Source organism: Trichoderma camerunense (genome assembly GCF_050948025.1).
Source record: "Trichoderma camerunense strain CBS 138272 chromosome Unknown V8C40scaffold_2, whole genome shotgun sequence".
In the NCBI taxonomy this organism is placed as follows: domain Eukaryota; kingdom Fungi; phylum Ascomycota; class Sordariomycetes; order Hypocreales; family Hypocreaceae; genus Trichoderma; species Trichoderma camerunense.
The window spans coordinates 756062-772190 of record NW_028145368.1 but is presented as its reverse complement, the minus strand read 5'-3'; the positions used below and the strand labels follow the sequence as shown (position 1 = coordinate 772190).

Genomic DNA, 16129 nt, shown 5'->3' with positions numbered 1-16129 from the left:
TTGTCAACATACCTCGTCTCATTTGCCTCAGTTCTGCCTAATTGTGGCTGCTGGGTCTTTAAAAATCCTCTGCATAGCGTGAATTTCATCTATTGTTTCTTTGCGTGGACAAATCGATTGAATTTTGGCAGACAAGATGAGTGAAGAATACGATGAGGAGAACCAGATGGGCGACGAGGGTGGCATGACTGGACCTGGTGCGCCTACGCCGCTGTCTGCTTTGGAGGTATGACTGATGATAATTGCTGGATAACGAAGCTTGGACGGTACTGACGATTTCATTCTATAGGGAGTTGCCGGATTGACAAAGCGTGATATCCAACTGATTGTTGATGGCGGATTTAACACGGTCGAATCGGTGGCTTATACCCCGCGCAGGGTCTTGGAGCAGATCAAGGGCATCTCAGAGCAGAAGGCGACCAAGATTTTGGCTGAGGGTATGTCGACTACGTTCTATGTCTTTAAGGCATGAAGAAAAATCTGACTGTATTCAAAGCGTCGAAACTTGTGCCCATGGGGTTTACAACGGCCACTGAAATGCATCAGCGACGCAGTGAACTCATCTCCATCACAACCGGGTCTAAAAATCTGGATACGCTGTTAGCGGGAGGTATCGAGACTGGGTCTGTTACTGAGCTGTTTGGAGAGTTTAGAACAGGAAAAAGCCAGATTTGTCACACCCTTGCTGTGACCTGCCAGCTACCTTTCGACATGGGTGGTGGTGAAGGCAAATGTCTGTATATTGATACTGAGGGCACCTTTCGACCTGTCCGATTGCTGGCCGTTGCCAACCGATTTGGTCTGTCGGGAGAAGAAGTATTGGACAATGTTGCATATGCGAGAGCATACAACTCGGATCACCAGCTTCAGCTGTTGAATCAAGCAGCGGCCATGATGTGCGAGACCAGATTTTCGCTACTCATCGTCGACAGTGCCACCTCACTCTATCGAACAGACTTTACCGGACGAGGCGAACTTTCGAACCGTCAGACGCATCTGGCCAAATTCATGAGGACCTTACAGCGGCTTGCTGACGAGTTCGGCATTGCCGTGGTCATCACCAACCAAGTTGTTGCGCAGGTAGATGGTGGACCCAGCGCCATGTTCAATCCTGATCCGAAGAAGCCTATTGGTGGTAATATCATTGCCCATGCCAGTACAACGCGAATCAGTTTGAAGAAGGGACGTGGCGAGACTCGAATTGCCAAGATTTACGACAGTCCTTGTCTGCCAGAGAGTGACACGCTCTTTGCCATTCAAGAGGACGGTATTGGCGATCCTGCGCCAAAGGATTTGGACAAGGAGAAGGACTAAATAATGGAGAAATGTTGCATTTGCATGAGAAATGAAAAATTCGGAGTCATTTGGGAGAGGTTTATGGGCCTTTTTGGCGTTTTCTTTATGGATGAATGGCTGTTTCTTATTATATGTTTGCTCGGGATCAATTATAAAGGGGAGGGAGATGGGTGGATAGATGCACGATGCATTAACGCACGAGTATAGATGATGATCAATTAAAGTACCATAATGTATACAAGCTCTGTATATAACCCATTGATTTTAGTTTTCATCTCATTCTGCTGTCTCAGTCCAATGCAATTCAATGCCATACATAATAGGAGGCAAATGCTTTGCATGTTTGTGTAGCCAAGCTGGTTTCCCAATCGGGCTAGCGCAGTGCGACGTCCAAGATCGAAACAGAAATTCTGCCCTGCAAATGCAAAGCAACGCGACCGACTTCGAGCATCACCAAAACGAACGACTTGCGCCAATCACTTCACCGCCATCCCCTCAATCTATCAAGTGCACGACGCATGCGCTTCAGGGAGGCGAGATGGATTCGGGTGAGATTCAGTATCTCTTCAAAGAGACCCGCTTGAACCTCGAACCTCCCTCCCCGTCCTCTGTCGTGACCATTCGAGTGCCGTCCGGCTCTGGCAGCAGAGGCCGCCCCAAGCTGTCGTACGATGCCGAGGACGAGACGACTTTCCGACTCAAAAATTTGGCGACCGCGGCGTCGATATACCGTCGGAAATGGCACGATTCGCCGAAGAACTTCCTGTGGAGGGTGCTGGAGGAGGGTACGCTGCTGAGCATCCGGGCCGTGGACGTTAGCAAGAAGGACAAGGCGGCTGATGCGTCTCTGATTATCAACTTTCATTTCACGGTGCCGATTCAGACAGGATGCGTTGTGTTTTCGGACCCGGAAGAGCATGATGCGTTGTGTGTGCATGTGCTGGACCAGGCCTGCTACCTATACACGTTTACCCTGCGACCGGATCTTTTCAAGAGGAGAGGCGCCGTGGACGCTGGATTGCCTGATATATGCAAGGTTCAGTCTCCCGCTGGCCTCAGCTTCAAGTATCCTCACCGAATGGTGGCTGTGTCGGCGAATACGCTTCTTGTTACGGTCAATGATGGCGGCATGATTCGGTTTGATAAGCAAAAGGGAGATGACGGTAAGTTGGAGAGGAAAACACTCATGAGAAGCTTTTCCTAACTCTTTTGTTTAGCATCTACTACGTTATGGAAAGAATCCTTCTTCAATGTCCAAGGATGGGCACAGAATCTACGAAGTCTCTTGCCGTTCCAGGGCAAGAACACGATCAAGTACGGAAAAGCCAACATGGAATACAGTACTGCGACATCCATTGAGATTACCGACTTTGGGCTCGAGAACTGCCTGTTTGCCGTCACCGTTTGCCTCGACCACCGAATTCGTGTCTGGAATGCCAATGACGGGCAGATTCTGCAGACAATCGACATGTTGAACGTTGAGAGGGCTCCCCAAGATATCGGCAAGTGGCAAATTGATCCGGCACAATTCAACCTTACCCGGGTTGTTGGTCAAACTCGGGGCCAAAGAATCTGTGCAACTTATTCACCTATTGGTCCTGGAGAGTTCAAGATCTGGAAGATGGTTGCTAAGGATGCTCATCACGTGGTCATTGAAGAACTCTTTTCTAAATGCACATTAATCCCAATCACTCCATCATCTTCAGATATTTGGACGCTCGCAGATTTCGCGTTGACTTCAACAGAGAAAGGCAATAGCCTATGGACGTTATGGAAAAACAACATGACGTACCGAGTGCAGCGTCTGGTGCTGGATCCAGAGAATATGGCGCAGTCATGGGAGGATAGCTGGGACGGTGTGTATTTCGAGCCACGAAGTCTCGATGTACAAACGTCTGGCCCCTGTGACCCTACCGATGTCACGGAGAAATGGCTACAGATGATTTTGCAACCGGGGAGATTCACCAAGGCGACGTTGGAAGCGGCGCTGGCCATATATGAGCGCGGATTAGGTGCTCCAAAGGAGAATAACAAGGGTCGCCCATTGGCCGAGTCTATATGCTCAGTCTTGGGCTCAACTGCCTCTCTGGATCGCGCGTCATCGGGCGAGATGGATTATGAACAGTTCCGATCGTCAAGCGAGACACAGTGGAGGAGATTCTACCGGTTGCTGAACGAGCTTGATAAACAGCGAGGGGAAGCCATCGGCATGGTATTCGATGCCGATGCCGACATGGTTTGGGTCGTTTGTGCGGATCTCATCTCTTCCGTTCGGGAATGCAGTCACTTGGAGCGAGTCTACCACAACCTACCTACGCCCGATCAAGGGTCTGTGCCACAAGCAGCTCTGATCGGGGCCGGACTGACGCTTGTGGAAGGATTCCCGGATAGTCTGATGCAGCTTTGCAATGCCGCACTACGTCCTGAGCTGTTTGGAGAGTCTACTAAGACAGACCTCGAGCGGATACAATATTTCTCAGACAAAGCTGGCTTTTGGAGAGGCATAACAGATGAGGATGCTCAGCAGGTAGTTGACACGCTGGACACCAATTTCGCAGCTGTGACAAATGATCTCTACCGAAAAGTACTGGGTCTCCTCGTCACCCCGCTGGATGATAAGACCCGAAACCCTAACCACCCCCTGACGGAGTTTGGTAGGAAGCTTGTCATGACGGCGGCCCAAGAGAACATATCTCTCCAGTGGAAAGTATGCTTCAGTCAGCTCATCCTCCTAGTCCACATGGAGTTTGAATTCGACAATGAAGAAGACGCCCTCCACCACAGAATAGACGTCGGAACCGTCTTCCGGCAGCTCATTGCGACATTGAGGAGGCTGGAGCTTCTCAAGTGGCTATCACAGACAGAACTGGCCATCCCGCTGCCTGAGCACAGTTTATCCTCTCTGGCAAAGAGGGGAGAAGACGTCCAAGTAGTGACTGCCTTGGAGGCCAATGTAGGCCATTTACTGGGCTTGCAGGGGCTGGCGGACGAACCACTTGCTATTAGCATCACCGACCTCGTTACCAATCTCTGTTCTCCCAATGGAGATATTGAGGTATCCCCATCACTCATCCAGTGCTCCCTTATCAAGCGTGACAGAGCAGATCTGGCACTGGATCTTGAGCCCTTTTGCGACCAAAACCCCTTCTCGATTTACATTTACGGTAGGGTTTTATTGGCGCTGAAAGACTATGAGTCGGCATCTATCAACTTTAAGAAGGCAGCTGTCGGAATGGGTAAGTCAAGGACGTTATGTTTGTTCAACGAGCCTACGCTAACACTGGTCATAGGAAGCGAAACAGTTGAGCTCGAGCGCCATAGCAGTGGTCTGCTTGATGACACAGAGTGGAACCTGTTAAACAGCGGAATGGCTCAGTACTACTCACACATTGTCGCCCTGTTTGAAAAGCAGAGAGCGTACTCATATGTGGTTGAGTTTGCTCGGTTATCTGTCCAGTTCACCGGGTCCAAGCCGGAGAATGCTAGCATTAAGACTGACATGCTGAGCCGCCTTTTCAACGCGGCGCTGGCCACATCCCAGTTCGAGCTGGCCCACACAACACTGCTGTCGATGAAGGATGAAGCCTTGAGGCATTACAACCTGCGGAAACTCGTGGATAAGATGTGCGAGACGTATCACAACTCTGAGCTAGTGACATTACCTTTCCCTGGAATGCAGCAAGAGGTCGATGACATCCTTGCGCTAAGATGCAAGACCATCATGGACGTCATGCATGCGTTCCCATACCACCAGGTCCTGTACTCGTGGAGGATCAAGCACAACAACTACCGGGGCGCGGCGTCCGTCATCCTCGACAAGATCCAAAAGCTGAGACTGGCTGGGGAGGGGGATCAGATTACGGGAGAAGACGTGCTCGACACACCCGTCACGAAGCAGTACCTGCTGCTCATCAACGCACTCAGCTGTGTGGACGCCAAGCAGGCGTGGATCTTCGATGAAGGTGTTCCTGAGGGGGAGAAGGAGGCGAAGAGAAAGGTTGTTACGCTGGCGGATATCAGGAAGCAGTACCAGGATGAGCTGGATCGGATTGCCGCGATCCAGAATAATCAGTTTGGATTCGAGGCGGGCGATATAATGGATATTGCGTGATTTCGGCTGGGTTCGATGGGGAAATAGGGGGAAAGAGATTGCTTTGATGAGGGAAGAGGCATGGATGAATCAATGTTAGACGAAAAAAACGCAACCAGAAAAATGTTTTGCATGTAGATTAATACTTTTACCCTCTTACCTTTTAAGGAGATGAGAGGAGAAAGGGCCACATGGGTTTAGATACCTTGGGGGGAAATAAGCACAGGATCAAATGAGGGGATATATTTGTTGACTTTTTTTTTTCAAATTCATTTTCATTGTCAATTTCTTGGTGTTACCTGCTCCCTATTCTCTTCTTCTCTCCTTTCAAGTTTCTTCTAGGACCGGGATAATCGTTATAAATATATGTACCTATATATTATCTACGACAACACATTTTCGTACAAAAAACCACACACGCACAACACAACAACAACTCGTAATCTCCCGTTAACGCCAGTTAGTTTAATAACCCCCTCCCCCTATGCTAGAAATGGAAAACAAAATAGAATGGGAAAGTTTGCTGTCGCTACATGTAAAAACTCAAAAGAAGTTGGCCCATAGGTTCTTGATTTTGAGGGGGTCAGGTATGAGCATTTTTTTTGTTAGCTTCATGCCTGGACAGCGGCGATTTTGTTCTCGGGGGGAGGAGGTACGCTCTGGATGCCTGCTATGGCGGGAGCGGCGTCGGGGGCTTGGCGGTAGAGGATGATTTCCGACTGCTTAAAGTATCGTCGGGCGTCTAGATGGCAGAGAAAGGAATGTTAGTATAGTGTTGATGGGGATGAGGGGAAAGTTTTCTGTATAGACTTGCCTTCGTCAATGAGAACGAGACTGAGATAGTACCGCGTAGAGAACTTCTTATTCACGTCACGGAAGGTGGGCGTCAGGTCAAAGCCGCCGAGGAAGAGTCGGATGGGAATGGTCTCGCCTCTTGAGGGGGAGCCGTCCATAATCTCAAAGCGCACCAGCGTCTCGCTCTCGTTGTACTGGTTGGGCGCAGCGCCCGTCGTCTCTCTCCTGATGATGGACAGCTCCATGTGCTTGATCTTGAGGCGGACGAGTAAAAAGTAGATGCGGCCGACGATTACGTCCTTAAGGTGGTACTTGCTCTTGCTATACTCAAACTCGATGTGGAGGCAGTCCTCAATGCCGACGTCCATCTTGATGCTGCTGTTCATCTCCGGGGGGATACGGTAGCTGTAGACCCAAATGTCCTTTTCGCGGATCACGTCGGCCATGCGGCGCGAGACGGTGACGCGGACAAAGTAGCGCAGCTTGACGTTGATGCCGTTGTACGACTCGTACTGCTTCTCGACGTTTTTGAAGTTGAAGTCGAACGTCTGCGGGTGCTGCAGCTCCCCCGGCGCGGCGAGCTCCTGGTTGAGCGAGAGGAACTCGTAGTGGTTGCCGCGGTCAAAGAACATTTCTACCAGCCCGTCAGTAAGGAGTCGGCGCCGCTGAAGCCCCAAGCGGATGGCGGGCGCAGTCCAGAGGAGGCCGGCAAGGGAGGGTGGTGATGATGAGGATGAGGAGGAGGAGGACCGGCCGGGATTCTGGTCATAGTAGTCAAGCTGCGTACCTATCGTGCCGATGAACTGGACCTTGATGCCCGTGTGCTCGAGGCGTTTGCCGTCCTTGGGCCGCACCGTGACGGCGCCCTTGACGGACTCGCCGTCCATGTACAGGGGCGCCTTTTCGCGGCGGTTCTTGTCGAGCTTGACGTCGACCATGGTGCGGTCATCTGGATCGTCGAGGACGATGTCGATGTCGACGGGGGTTGAGAAGAAGATGGACATGGTGGCGGCGGTCTCCCTTGCGTGTGCTGCGCTATGTTGTTTGTATTGTGCGAGAGATAGAGAGGGTATGTTGTAGTCTACTCTTCCTCTTCTTCGTTCTACCCGCTCTCTTCTCTTGTTTGTTGTCCCTCTTGTCCCGCAAATGTCACTCCCCTAAGCGTAATCTGTTCTCGATATGCCCGTATAATGGCTCGCTGTTTCGGGTCCGAATTCGGCTCGACGGGAGACGCAGGTCCGAGGTCAATCAAGTCGGCGAATTCCAGGCAATTGAAATTGAGCTTCACAACTGGCGATGCCGCAAGAGCCAAAATGCGCCGCTGCGGTTCAACGTTGTCGCGTACAGGTTGCGAGGCTGGCGGCTGCGCTGACGTACGTTTATGGCTAGTGGGGGACGATGTTGGGAGGACAGAGCTTTGGTGGAGAGCTGGGCCAGGGAAAGTCATGGGCCGGAGAGGTACAGAATACGCGGGGTGTTGTGTGATAGTGGCTGATGCAGCATGTAGAGTGTACCATGAGTGTCGATGAGACAGGGGGATGCGGCCAGATGATGCTGGCAATAGATATTCGGTGCAGCAGAATGGTTAATGGATGTCTAAGTGTAAAAGAGTTGTATTAAAGTTCTGTTTTTGAATCTCAATTTTCCTTATTGGATCTGCTTGATTAGACCAGCCAACAGAAGAGAGAGACTGCTATCATTCACAATCAATTGGGCCATTCGTCTACTACCCACTGCATGCTGTGGAATCTACATCCATTGGCTGTGGCTTGGCTTCTGTCTGCGTTGCCGTCGTATCAACATCCCACTTGGTCTTGCTAAGTCAGCAAGCCTGCTCTGGGGTCTTTTTTCCTTCTTTGTCCACTACATCAATCACGTGCCGTGTCACACCTCTCTTCGTTTGCGAATTCTTCGCCCCACCTAATTGCCCACACGGCTCAAATTCGGCTGCACAACTCTTTGCGCTCACGTGGAGCGAGCCCTAGAACTTTTCCTGCCCACACGATTTCGCCAAACAATTCGTGATCGCGGAACGGACGACTCCAGATACCCTCAACGCCCCGACAACCCCCAAGTCACAGCAGCCATGAGGTACATTCACTCTCAGGAGATCCTGGAAATTCCAGAGGGCGGTACGTTTCACCATTTTCCTTTTTTTGATTTCGGCTTTGCAGATTCGATCGATTGCGCTGGAGGAAAACATGTCTTGGATGACGATGGAAAGGAAGAGGTGGAACTAAATCTCTGCTGTTGGACATAAGAGATTGGGAACTGGGACAACGAGAGGGAAACACGATCGAAAATCTGCTTGCCGACTTGGAATACGCACTCTCTGAGGAAGACGAAGCTGACATTGAATTTTTTTTCTCCAAATAGTCAAGGTCAACATCAAGACCCGTATCGTCACCGTTGAGGGTCCCCGAGGTACGAAGCACCACCCACAAATCGCTCGTCAAGACGCAAAACTCTTCGACGATGGATTTCGAGGCAAATTGGCAAAATCGAATTGGTAATTCTGACATGGGAGGATTATAGGCAAGCTCACCAAGAACCTCGGTCACTTGGCTGTCAACTTCGGCCACCCCAAGAAGAACACCATCTCCATCGAGATCCACCATGGCAACCGTAAGAATGTCGCCACTCTCCGTACCGTCCGCTCCATCATCGAGAACTTGATCACCGGTGTCACCAAGGGATTCAAGTACAAGATGCGATACGTCTACGCCCATTTTCCCATCAACGTCAACCTGGACAAGAACAAGGAGACCGGTCTGTTCGAGGTCGAGATCCGAAACTTCATTGGCGAGAAGATCGTCCGACGGGTTACCATGCACGAGGGTGTCGATGTTGAGATCTCCAAGGCCCAGAAGGATGAGCTCATCCTGACCGGCAACTCACTCGAGAACGTTTCCCAGAGCGCCGCAGATATCCAGCAGATCTGCCGGGTGCGCAACAAGGATATCCGAAAGGTACGGCTTACATCTGTTTTATCTTGCAATTTCTGCAACCAATTTGGAACGATTGTCGGAGGCGGAACGAAACAACGCTTTCACAATCATGCCAAGAAAACTCTTCATATCGAATCGTATTTACATATGAACTTGTGCTAACTTTTGTCTCAATCTAGTTCTTGGACGGTCTGTACGTTTCCGAGAAGGGCAACGTTGTTGAGGAGGCTTAAATGTACCGGACAAGGATCTCTGTTTCTTTTGCGTTTCTGGGACTCCGGAGTGGCGAAGGTTCATCATTGCATGTCACGTAGCAACGGGGCTACTCTTTTACAAAAAATACATCAAAAAGTAAAGTGAAAGCGATGACCACTTTTTTTCTTTTCTTCGCTGTAGACTACATGTATGATGCGTCCCTACGCCGTACTACGAAACTTGGGAATGAAAGATTGTCCTTGGCGACGAAAGAGAATGAATTGTGAATCTTGGCGTTTGAGTCTTCAAAATTAAGTCGTGGGGGAGAGAGGGAATAAAAGTCTCATCTACTATTTAATGTGAATATTTCAGTCACTTTATAAGACCGGCTTGATACTGGCCGTGTTGGGAATATTTCAGTCACTACCTATCTAATACCGGCTTGATAATGGCTATTTTGAGGACAATTTCCTCGTAGACTCATCTCATTTAACATCGCCATGCTATATAAACTGCCACACAAAGTTCGACCTTCATGTACATCACTTGCTCTTCACCATCTGCTTCATCTTATCTTCATCTTCACATATACACAGCTATTCATGTCTTGCAGCGTAGTCTCATTTTCATTTCGTTCGTAGTATGTACCTTTTCATGCTTCATCATATCTGACCCCCCTCATGTCTCTCATCCCTTCATTTCAAAACATATTGCACGTTAAAAAAAGCCAAACTCATAAGATAGTAAAGGAAAGACAGAAAGAAAAAAAAACCACCAGTTGGGGGAGGACGCATACTGCAGACCGCCCCCTTCCGCGCCGTCAACGCCATATGTAACCATTGTAAATGTAGTAGGGTAGGGGAAAAGGGGGCTGGAAACAAGAATTAATGACGTAAAGATAGAGGGTCAGTCCCACAAAGTATGGGTGCCCTTGTGAATATGTTCACAGTGAAGGAATCGTCGTGATACCGCCCATGAGCAGCGCAACGTTAAAGCAGCGCCGTTTCACAGTGACCAATTTATCGCTTGGGCGCCCCCCTGCTGTACTGCGGTGATCGTCCGCCACGGCTGGATCTGCTGCGGCGGCTGCGCGATCTTTGGCGCGATCGTTGACCAGTGCCAGAGCTGTTGGCTGTAAGAAGGAAGAGCAGTTAGTAAGACGGAATATTGACATTTCAGTTTCAGTTTCAGATGAAAGAGATGAAAACTCACTGTTGCTGCTAGTATAGTCGGTATAGCTGTAGTAAGAGTCGCTGTACCGCGAAGGCGTCTTGCGAGAGTTTGGCCGCTTATCCTTCTTGAGGTTAAGCAGAGTGAAGAGCGTGGCGGCCACGGCTCCGATCCCAAGCCACGTCCAGCATCCGGCGCTGCTCTTGCGCTTCTCACGGCGATCCGTCACCACCGTCGAAGTTCCCTGCCGGCTGCTGCCTCCGAACCAGGTGCCGTGGCGATCGCGACGAGAGTGAGCCGAGGCGGAGGCGGCGCGGCTGCCGCTCTTTGAGTAGCGCTCCTCAATGACTTCCTCGCGCACGCTGTCGTCGCCAGAGCGGCGGCGGCCGCAGAGAGCAGCCCAGAGACCGCGGGCGATGCAGCAGAAGCAGAGCAGGAGCAGGAGGGCTACGCCGGCCAGCGTGCCGATGACGATGCCGGCAATGGCTCCGGGGCTCAGGCCGCCGCCGTTGGTTCCTTTGCTGCCGTCGGCGCCAATGGCCTCGCCGTCGCCGGTCTCAGTGGCCGACGCACCCGTCTCGGTGGCAGTTCCGGTGCCCGTCTGCACGACCTGGGTGGTGATGGTCGTGGTTCCAGTGACTCGGTAGGGAGCTGAGTATTGAGTGGTGGTGTGGCCGTTGGTGACGACGACAATGGGAGTCGGCTCAGCGTATCCAGGCTTGGACGAGCACTGGCCCTGGAAAGCGCACGATTGCCATCCAGCACAGCAGATTGGGCCGCAGGGAGACTGCGAGTCGTCCTGAGGCACGCAATCCACACCGGCGGTGGGCGACGGCACGGGCGCCCAGTGGGTGTAGTAGGTGGTGGTGAATGTGCGCGTCTCGGTCCAGGTGCTTGTGTATGCGCCGTATCCGCCTCCGCCCAAGCAGGTAGCGACATTCCCGCTCAGCGTCGTGCACAGCTCGGTGCTGTCGCAGCAGTACTGGCTGTCGGAGCCGCAGGGCGTGCCATCACAGCCGTCGCGCTGCAGCAGATAGGCGTAGGCGTTGTCGGGGCCTCTGGGGTATGGACCGGCGGCCACGATGCCTGCGGCGGCCAGCAGCGCGGACGCTGGTCGGGCGATTGAGCGCATGGCGAGGAAACGAATTCGCCTTTTTTTGTTTTCCCTCTCACGAAAGCTCAAACGGACAAGGGTTTGTGTTCGGAAGAGTCCGGTGAGTTTCTGAGTGAGGCTGGCTTGGCTGGCCCAAACGTTACAAGCAGTCCAAGTCTCACGATGTTCAAGCCACGAGAAGAGGCAAGGGAGGAAAAAAAAAGAAGTCAATGCCGTTTGAGTGACGACGCCGTTTTTCAACCTTGCATAAGTTCCAAAGTCAAAAAAAGGAGACTTGGGAGAAAGAAGAATGGGAGCGTGCAGCTGGCGGTCTCGGCGCTGCACGATGACTTTTATCGGTCCTGCAGAGCTCGACAATCCCCAACCTCCTCCCACTTAGACGCAGGAAAATCCCAGCCCCTCCCATTTTGTCCGACTCAGAAAAAAAAAAAAAAGATCCATGATGCGCTTCGTATGCGGTACTTGCTGCACACCCTCTCGGTCTTTTGTCTTTTTAGTTACTTCTACTTGCGCACGCCTCTAAACCTGTATTACTTGGTTCAGCACGTCAGGTACTCGTATGGCTCTTTGAACCAACAATGTCACCCACACACACACCCTCCTCCAGCTATCCGACAGACACCGTCTAAACGGCCCGCAGGCCGCGGTGAAGCAAAAGTGCCATTTTCTTTGGTCTCGCGCAGTACAGACACGAGTATGTACAAGCGGCTACGGGCAACTTTGGTTGTGTGTGTGAGGTACCTGACATGGGGGGGCCGTGGGTTTCCCAAAAGTCGGAGCGGAGGCCGACACACTCCAAGTAAGAGTCGCCTAACCTTCTCGTAGAAAGTAAAAGAAGACACACCAAAGAGACGATGAGAAAGAAAAGAATTTAGAACCCCTGACTAGAAGTGGCAAGATGCAAGATGCAGCAAGGGTCCGGGCCGGAATCTGACTTGTGATGATTTCTCCATTGGCGTCTTACGAGTAACGGTTGGCGGTCACGAGAAGAATGAGAGAGAGTGAGGTGGATGGGAATGTTACAGGGTATCTGGAGATGCCGGATCGAGAATGAGGCGCTCCAGTAGCTGCAGCCAAGGACCTTGCTTTTTTCTTTCAACCTTTCTTCTTGTCTCGCTTCTCGGATAGTGATCGTTGACAGGCTCGGGTTGGCCCTACGGAAGCACGGGGTGCCAGATGCCCAGAGCGGGGGAGATTTGAGATTGGATGAGCTGGCATCAGACTTCCACATTTGAGCCGCCGCAAGATTCAAGAAAACATGGATAGACAGACAAGGATGGCGGACAGACTCCTACAAGCACCGGAGACACGGAGGAGGGACATCAAGACACAATCAGGCCAGGATCAAGTAGGTATCGATAGTGGGCGCCTTGTTGGCAGCTTCTGATGGGCTGGCCAGGCGAAGCGACCTGGGGCCTGGGCCGGGCTGACCTTGTTTGCGCCGATTGTTCTGATTGACTGGAACTTGATCGACTTGTCTTCCCACACTTCTTATTCCAGCTTGGCGTGCTGGACAATCCGGAAGACTACAATGCCTACTTATGGGGACGCAGCTGCATGTCGACCGCCTCGTGCGCTTGGGAGGATGCATTAGTCACTAACTGCACGTCTGGACTGGATGATTTGTATGGTGCTTGCTTGAGTGGCGATAAGAACAGGAAAAAAGAAAGACTGAAGAAAACGAAAAGAAGACGAAGAGTTATGCGCTACGGAGGATTACGAGGGAGTTGATTGGAAAGGTTTCTCGCTCCCATTAAGCGTGCAGGCGCGCCGTTTTTAATGGCACGACGAGCCATTTCGGAGCCTACAAAGTGCTCCGGAGGGTGAGTAGAAGAGAAAAAAGCGGCGCATTGCCCTTTGTTCCATTCTGAGTGGGTTTTAACATGGAGAATGGATGAATTGTGTCTCATTGATGAACAAAGAAGTCATATGTACATGTCAAAGAAGTAAGATATTCTATACATGTGAAAGGAAACTCTTGCGAATCTTTCTTTCTTCTCAATTCCCCCTCATTGAGTCCTTTGTGGTTGGGAAAGCCCCTCAGCTTTTCCGCTCAGTGTAAAAAGTGGCTGGTGGGGTGGCTTGTCGAGCTCTGTGGCTGCTGTGCTGTTGTTGCTGCTTTACACTGAAAATACAGCACGGTCCCTGATCTATGGCCGAACGCCGGATAAACCCGTCTTAAAAAGGTGGGGGTGCAACATCATGGCTGGCGCAGAGCAAAGCTTCCACAGCTGAGCTGCGACAGGACAGTGACACTCTCTCCGGTTCACCTAATTCCAATTCTGCTTTTCAGCCTCGCACAGCCCGCTGCAAGCTGGTAGGCGGCCATCGTCTCTCCAATTGATTTCTTCTCTCTCTCAGCCTCTTTATTCACCTCCATCGACTTGTATTGGCCTCCGGATTCCCACTCTCCTTTGTCAATATAACCCTCCGCGCGTCACAGCCTCGCCGACGTCTATCCACCCCCCCTTCGAAACTACTTAGACTCGCTCTCCCATCGCCATCATGTCTCTCGATGGGCCAACCTACCTGGCCTCTCTGCAAAACAACATCCGCCACCGCCCGATCCCCTGGGATGGAGCCGTTAGAGCAGGCAGCCTCACCGAGGAGCAGCTCGCAAAGATCCGCGCCGTCGACAAAGCTAAAAGGCCCGAGCAGAGGAAGGAGATTGTGAGCGCAGACCTCGACGGATATCGGCTGCTGTTTGTGGGCGGCAACGGCAGCCCCAGCGTCTTGGAAAAGGCAGGAAAGAATACCAGCCTCGTCCAGTACATTTTGGTGCTGCTGGCTGATTTGCTCGATGGTAAGTCAAGCCTTTCGATTTACACATCAACATCAAAACATCAAATAGTATTTCAACAAACCCAACAAGTGGCACCCACCCAGCAATACAAATCTTGTGTGCTGTTATTGGAAAGACATCATTCTCACCATGAACTATACTGCCCTTTTCTATACATCATCGATTTAAATCTATTGCTAACGATATTCTGGTCGCGAAATAGCTGTGCCATCCCTCGCCAAGGCTCTCCTCAAGTCCCCCGAGCCATACCAGCACTTTTTGCCGTTGTTCCGCGCTCACTCCAACGAGGACCCCATCCCGCTCCTGACCGCACACGCCTTGTCGAATCTTATGGCTCTGGCGCAAGATGACTCCAAGCCTACCGTTCAAGCCCTGCCCCTCATCTTCACCTACCTGTCCGGCCTGGCTCAGAGCTCCGATGCTGGCTTACAGGATTTCGCCGTGCAGGAGTACTCATCCTTGCTATTCGGACATGTCTCTCGAGAACACTTTTGGAAGCAGCGCAGCGACACCGTTACGCCCTTAGTCAACATTCTTCGAGCAGCTGCTGGTGTTGGCAACGGTGGCGACTCATCTGCTAGTCTCTGGAGCGGCACTGCGAGCACACGCACCTTTGAGGGTTCTCTGAATGGAGGCGTTGGTTTACAGCTACTGTACCATGTTCTCATGGTCTTGTGGCAGATGAGCTTTGAGTCAGAGCAAATCGGAGATGAGCTAAACGAGTGAGTGGTTTTGCGTGTCATGTCTGACCTTTGATGTTCTCAACTAACCATGCCGCAGCGAATACGACATTATTCTTTTGTACACTCACCTTCTTCGACTCTCACCAAAAGAGAAGACGACCCGACTGATTCTGGCCACTCTTTACAACCTGCTGGAGAAGAACCAGAGAACGCTTCTGCCTACTGCCGTGCTCGCCCGTCTTCCCGCATTGCTAGAGAATCTCAGTGGTCGCCATCTTGCCGACCCTGACTTGCTGGAAGACCTGCAAAGCCTCAAGGAGCTGCTGGAAGAATATACCAAGACGAAAACTACATTTGACGAGTACCTGGCCGAAGTCCACTCAGGTCACCTCCGCTGGTCACCACCGCACCGCAACACCATTTTCTGGGCAGAGAACGCACGAAAGATTCTTGAGTATCAAAACGGCGAAGTGCCCCGCAAACTGGCCGAGATTATGCAGAAGCCCTGGGACAATGATAAACAGGTCTTGGCTATTGCATGCAACGACATTGGATGTCTGGTTAAAGAGGTTCCTGAGAAGCGATCACAACTCGAGAAGATTGGCTTGAAGAGACGGATTATGGAGCTCATGGCATCCGACGACGAAAATGTTCGGTGGGAGAGTCTGCGTGCCCTGGGAGGCTGGCTCAAGTACAGCTTTGAGGACAATTAGAGCCATTGACTGGATTCCGCTCTTTTATTTCCTAATTATGGAATCGGTCTTGGGCATCTGAAGCGACTACGTCCAATTAGAACTGGAGGAGATGTTGACCTTTTTATATTATTATTCTTTGTTTTCTTGTTTTCTGGATGCCTCCGTGGATGCAGCATCATTTTGGAGCATCGATTGTAATTGGCATAACTACTACATGTACCTACCGAGCCAAGCCTGGGATTAGCTAGACCCTGGCCCTGACTGTGTATGATGACAATAAAGACGCAGAATTTTTGAAGCTGTCACCGCCCTTTTTGATGATGTTGTATGGCATTGATCA

At 51.2% G+C, this 16129-nt stretch overlaps 6 protein-coding genes across 6 annotated transcripts; 4 read left to right on the top strand and 2 right to left on the bottom strand.

The window, feature by feature from the left end:
- Positions 1-15: 15 nt before the first annotated feature.
- Positions 16-1553, top strand: V8C40DRAFT_232405 (recombinase RAD51). Its single transcript, XM_083213133.1, has 3 exons — positions 16-226; positions 290-437; positions 497-1553. Exons 1-3 carry the CDS (start codon positions 137-139, stop codon positions 1312-1314), a joined length of 1056 nt encoding a protein of 351 aa, XP_083077663.1. The 5' UTR covers positions 16-136; the 3' UTR covers positions 1315-1553.
- Positions 1554-1737: 184 nt separating this feature from the next.
- V8C40DRAFT_232403 (nucleoporin Nup120/160-domain-containing protein) lies at positions 1738-5729 on the top strand. The gene is made up of 3 exons (XM_083213132.1): positions 1738-2459; positions 2514-4532; positions 4587-5729. Exons 1-3 carry the CDS (start codon positions 1835-1837, stop codon positions 5405-5407), a joined length of 3465 nt encoding a protein of 1154 aa, XP_083077662.1. The 5' UTR covers positions 1738-1834; the 3' UTR covers positions 5408-5729.
- On the bottom strand, positions 5564-7516 carry V8C40DRAFT_232401 (retromer subunit PEP8). The gene is made up of 3 exons (XM_083213131.1): positions 6969-7516; positions 6201-6815; positions 5564-6128 (listed from the first exon to the last, which is right to left on the bottom strand). Exons 1-3 carry the CDS (start codon positions 7183-7185, stop codon positions 5998-6000), a joined length of 963 nt encoding a protein of 320 aa, XP_083077661.1. The 5' UTR covers positions 7186-7516; the 3' UTR covers positions 5564-5997.
- Positions 7517-8198: 682 nt separating this feature from the next.
- Positions 8199-9812, top strand: V8C40DRAFT_232394 (60S ribosomal protein uL6). The gene is made up of 4 exons (XM_083213130.1): positions 8199-8313; positions 8558-8605; positions 8717-9150; positions 9309-9812. Exons 1-4 carry the CDS (start codon positions 8268-8270, stop codon positions 9360-9362), a joined length of 582 nt encoding a protein of 193 aa, XP_083077660.1. The 5' UTR covers positions 8199-8267; the 3' UTR covers positions 9363-9812.
- Positions 9686-12131, bottom strand: V8C40DRAFT_232393 (uncharacterized protein). The gene is made up of 2 exons (XM_083213129.1): positions 10537-12131; positions 9686-10456 (listed from the first exon to the last, which is right to left on the bottom strand). The coding sequence occupies exons 1-2, from the start codon at positions 11624-11626 to the stop codon at positions 10344-10346; spliced, it is 1203 nt and encodes a 400-aa protein (XP_083077659.1). The 5' UTR covers positions 11627-12131; the 3' UTR covers positions 9686-10343.
- Positions 12132-13799: 1668 nt separating this feature from the next.
- On the top strand, positions 13800-15957 carry V8C40DRAFT_92429 (H(+)-transporting V1 sector ATPase subunit H). Its single transcript, XM_083223617.1, has 3 exons — positions 13800-14411; positions 14614-15133; positions 15192-15957. The coding sequence occupies exons 1-3, from the start codon at positions 14114-14116 to the stop codon at positions 15805-15807; spliced, it is 1434 nt and encodes a 477-aa protein (XP_083077658.1). The 5' UTR covers positions 13800-14113; the 3' UTR covers positions 15808-15957.
- The last annotated feature ends 172 nt before the right edge of the window (positions 15958-16129 follow it).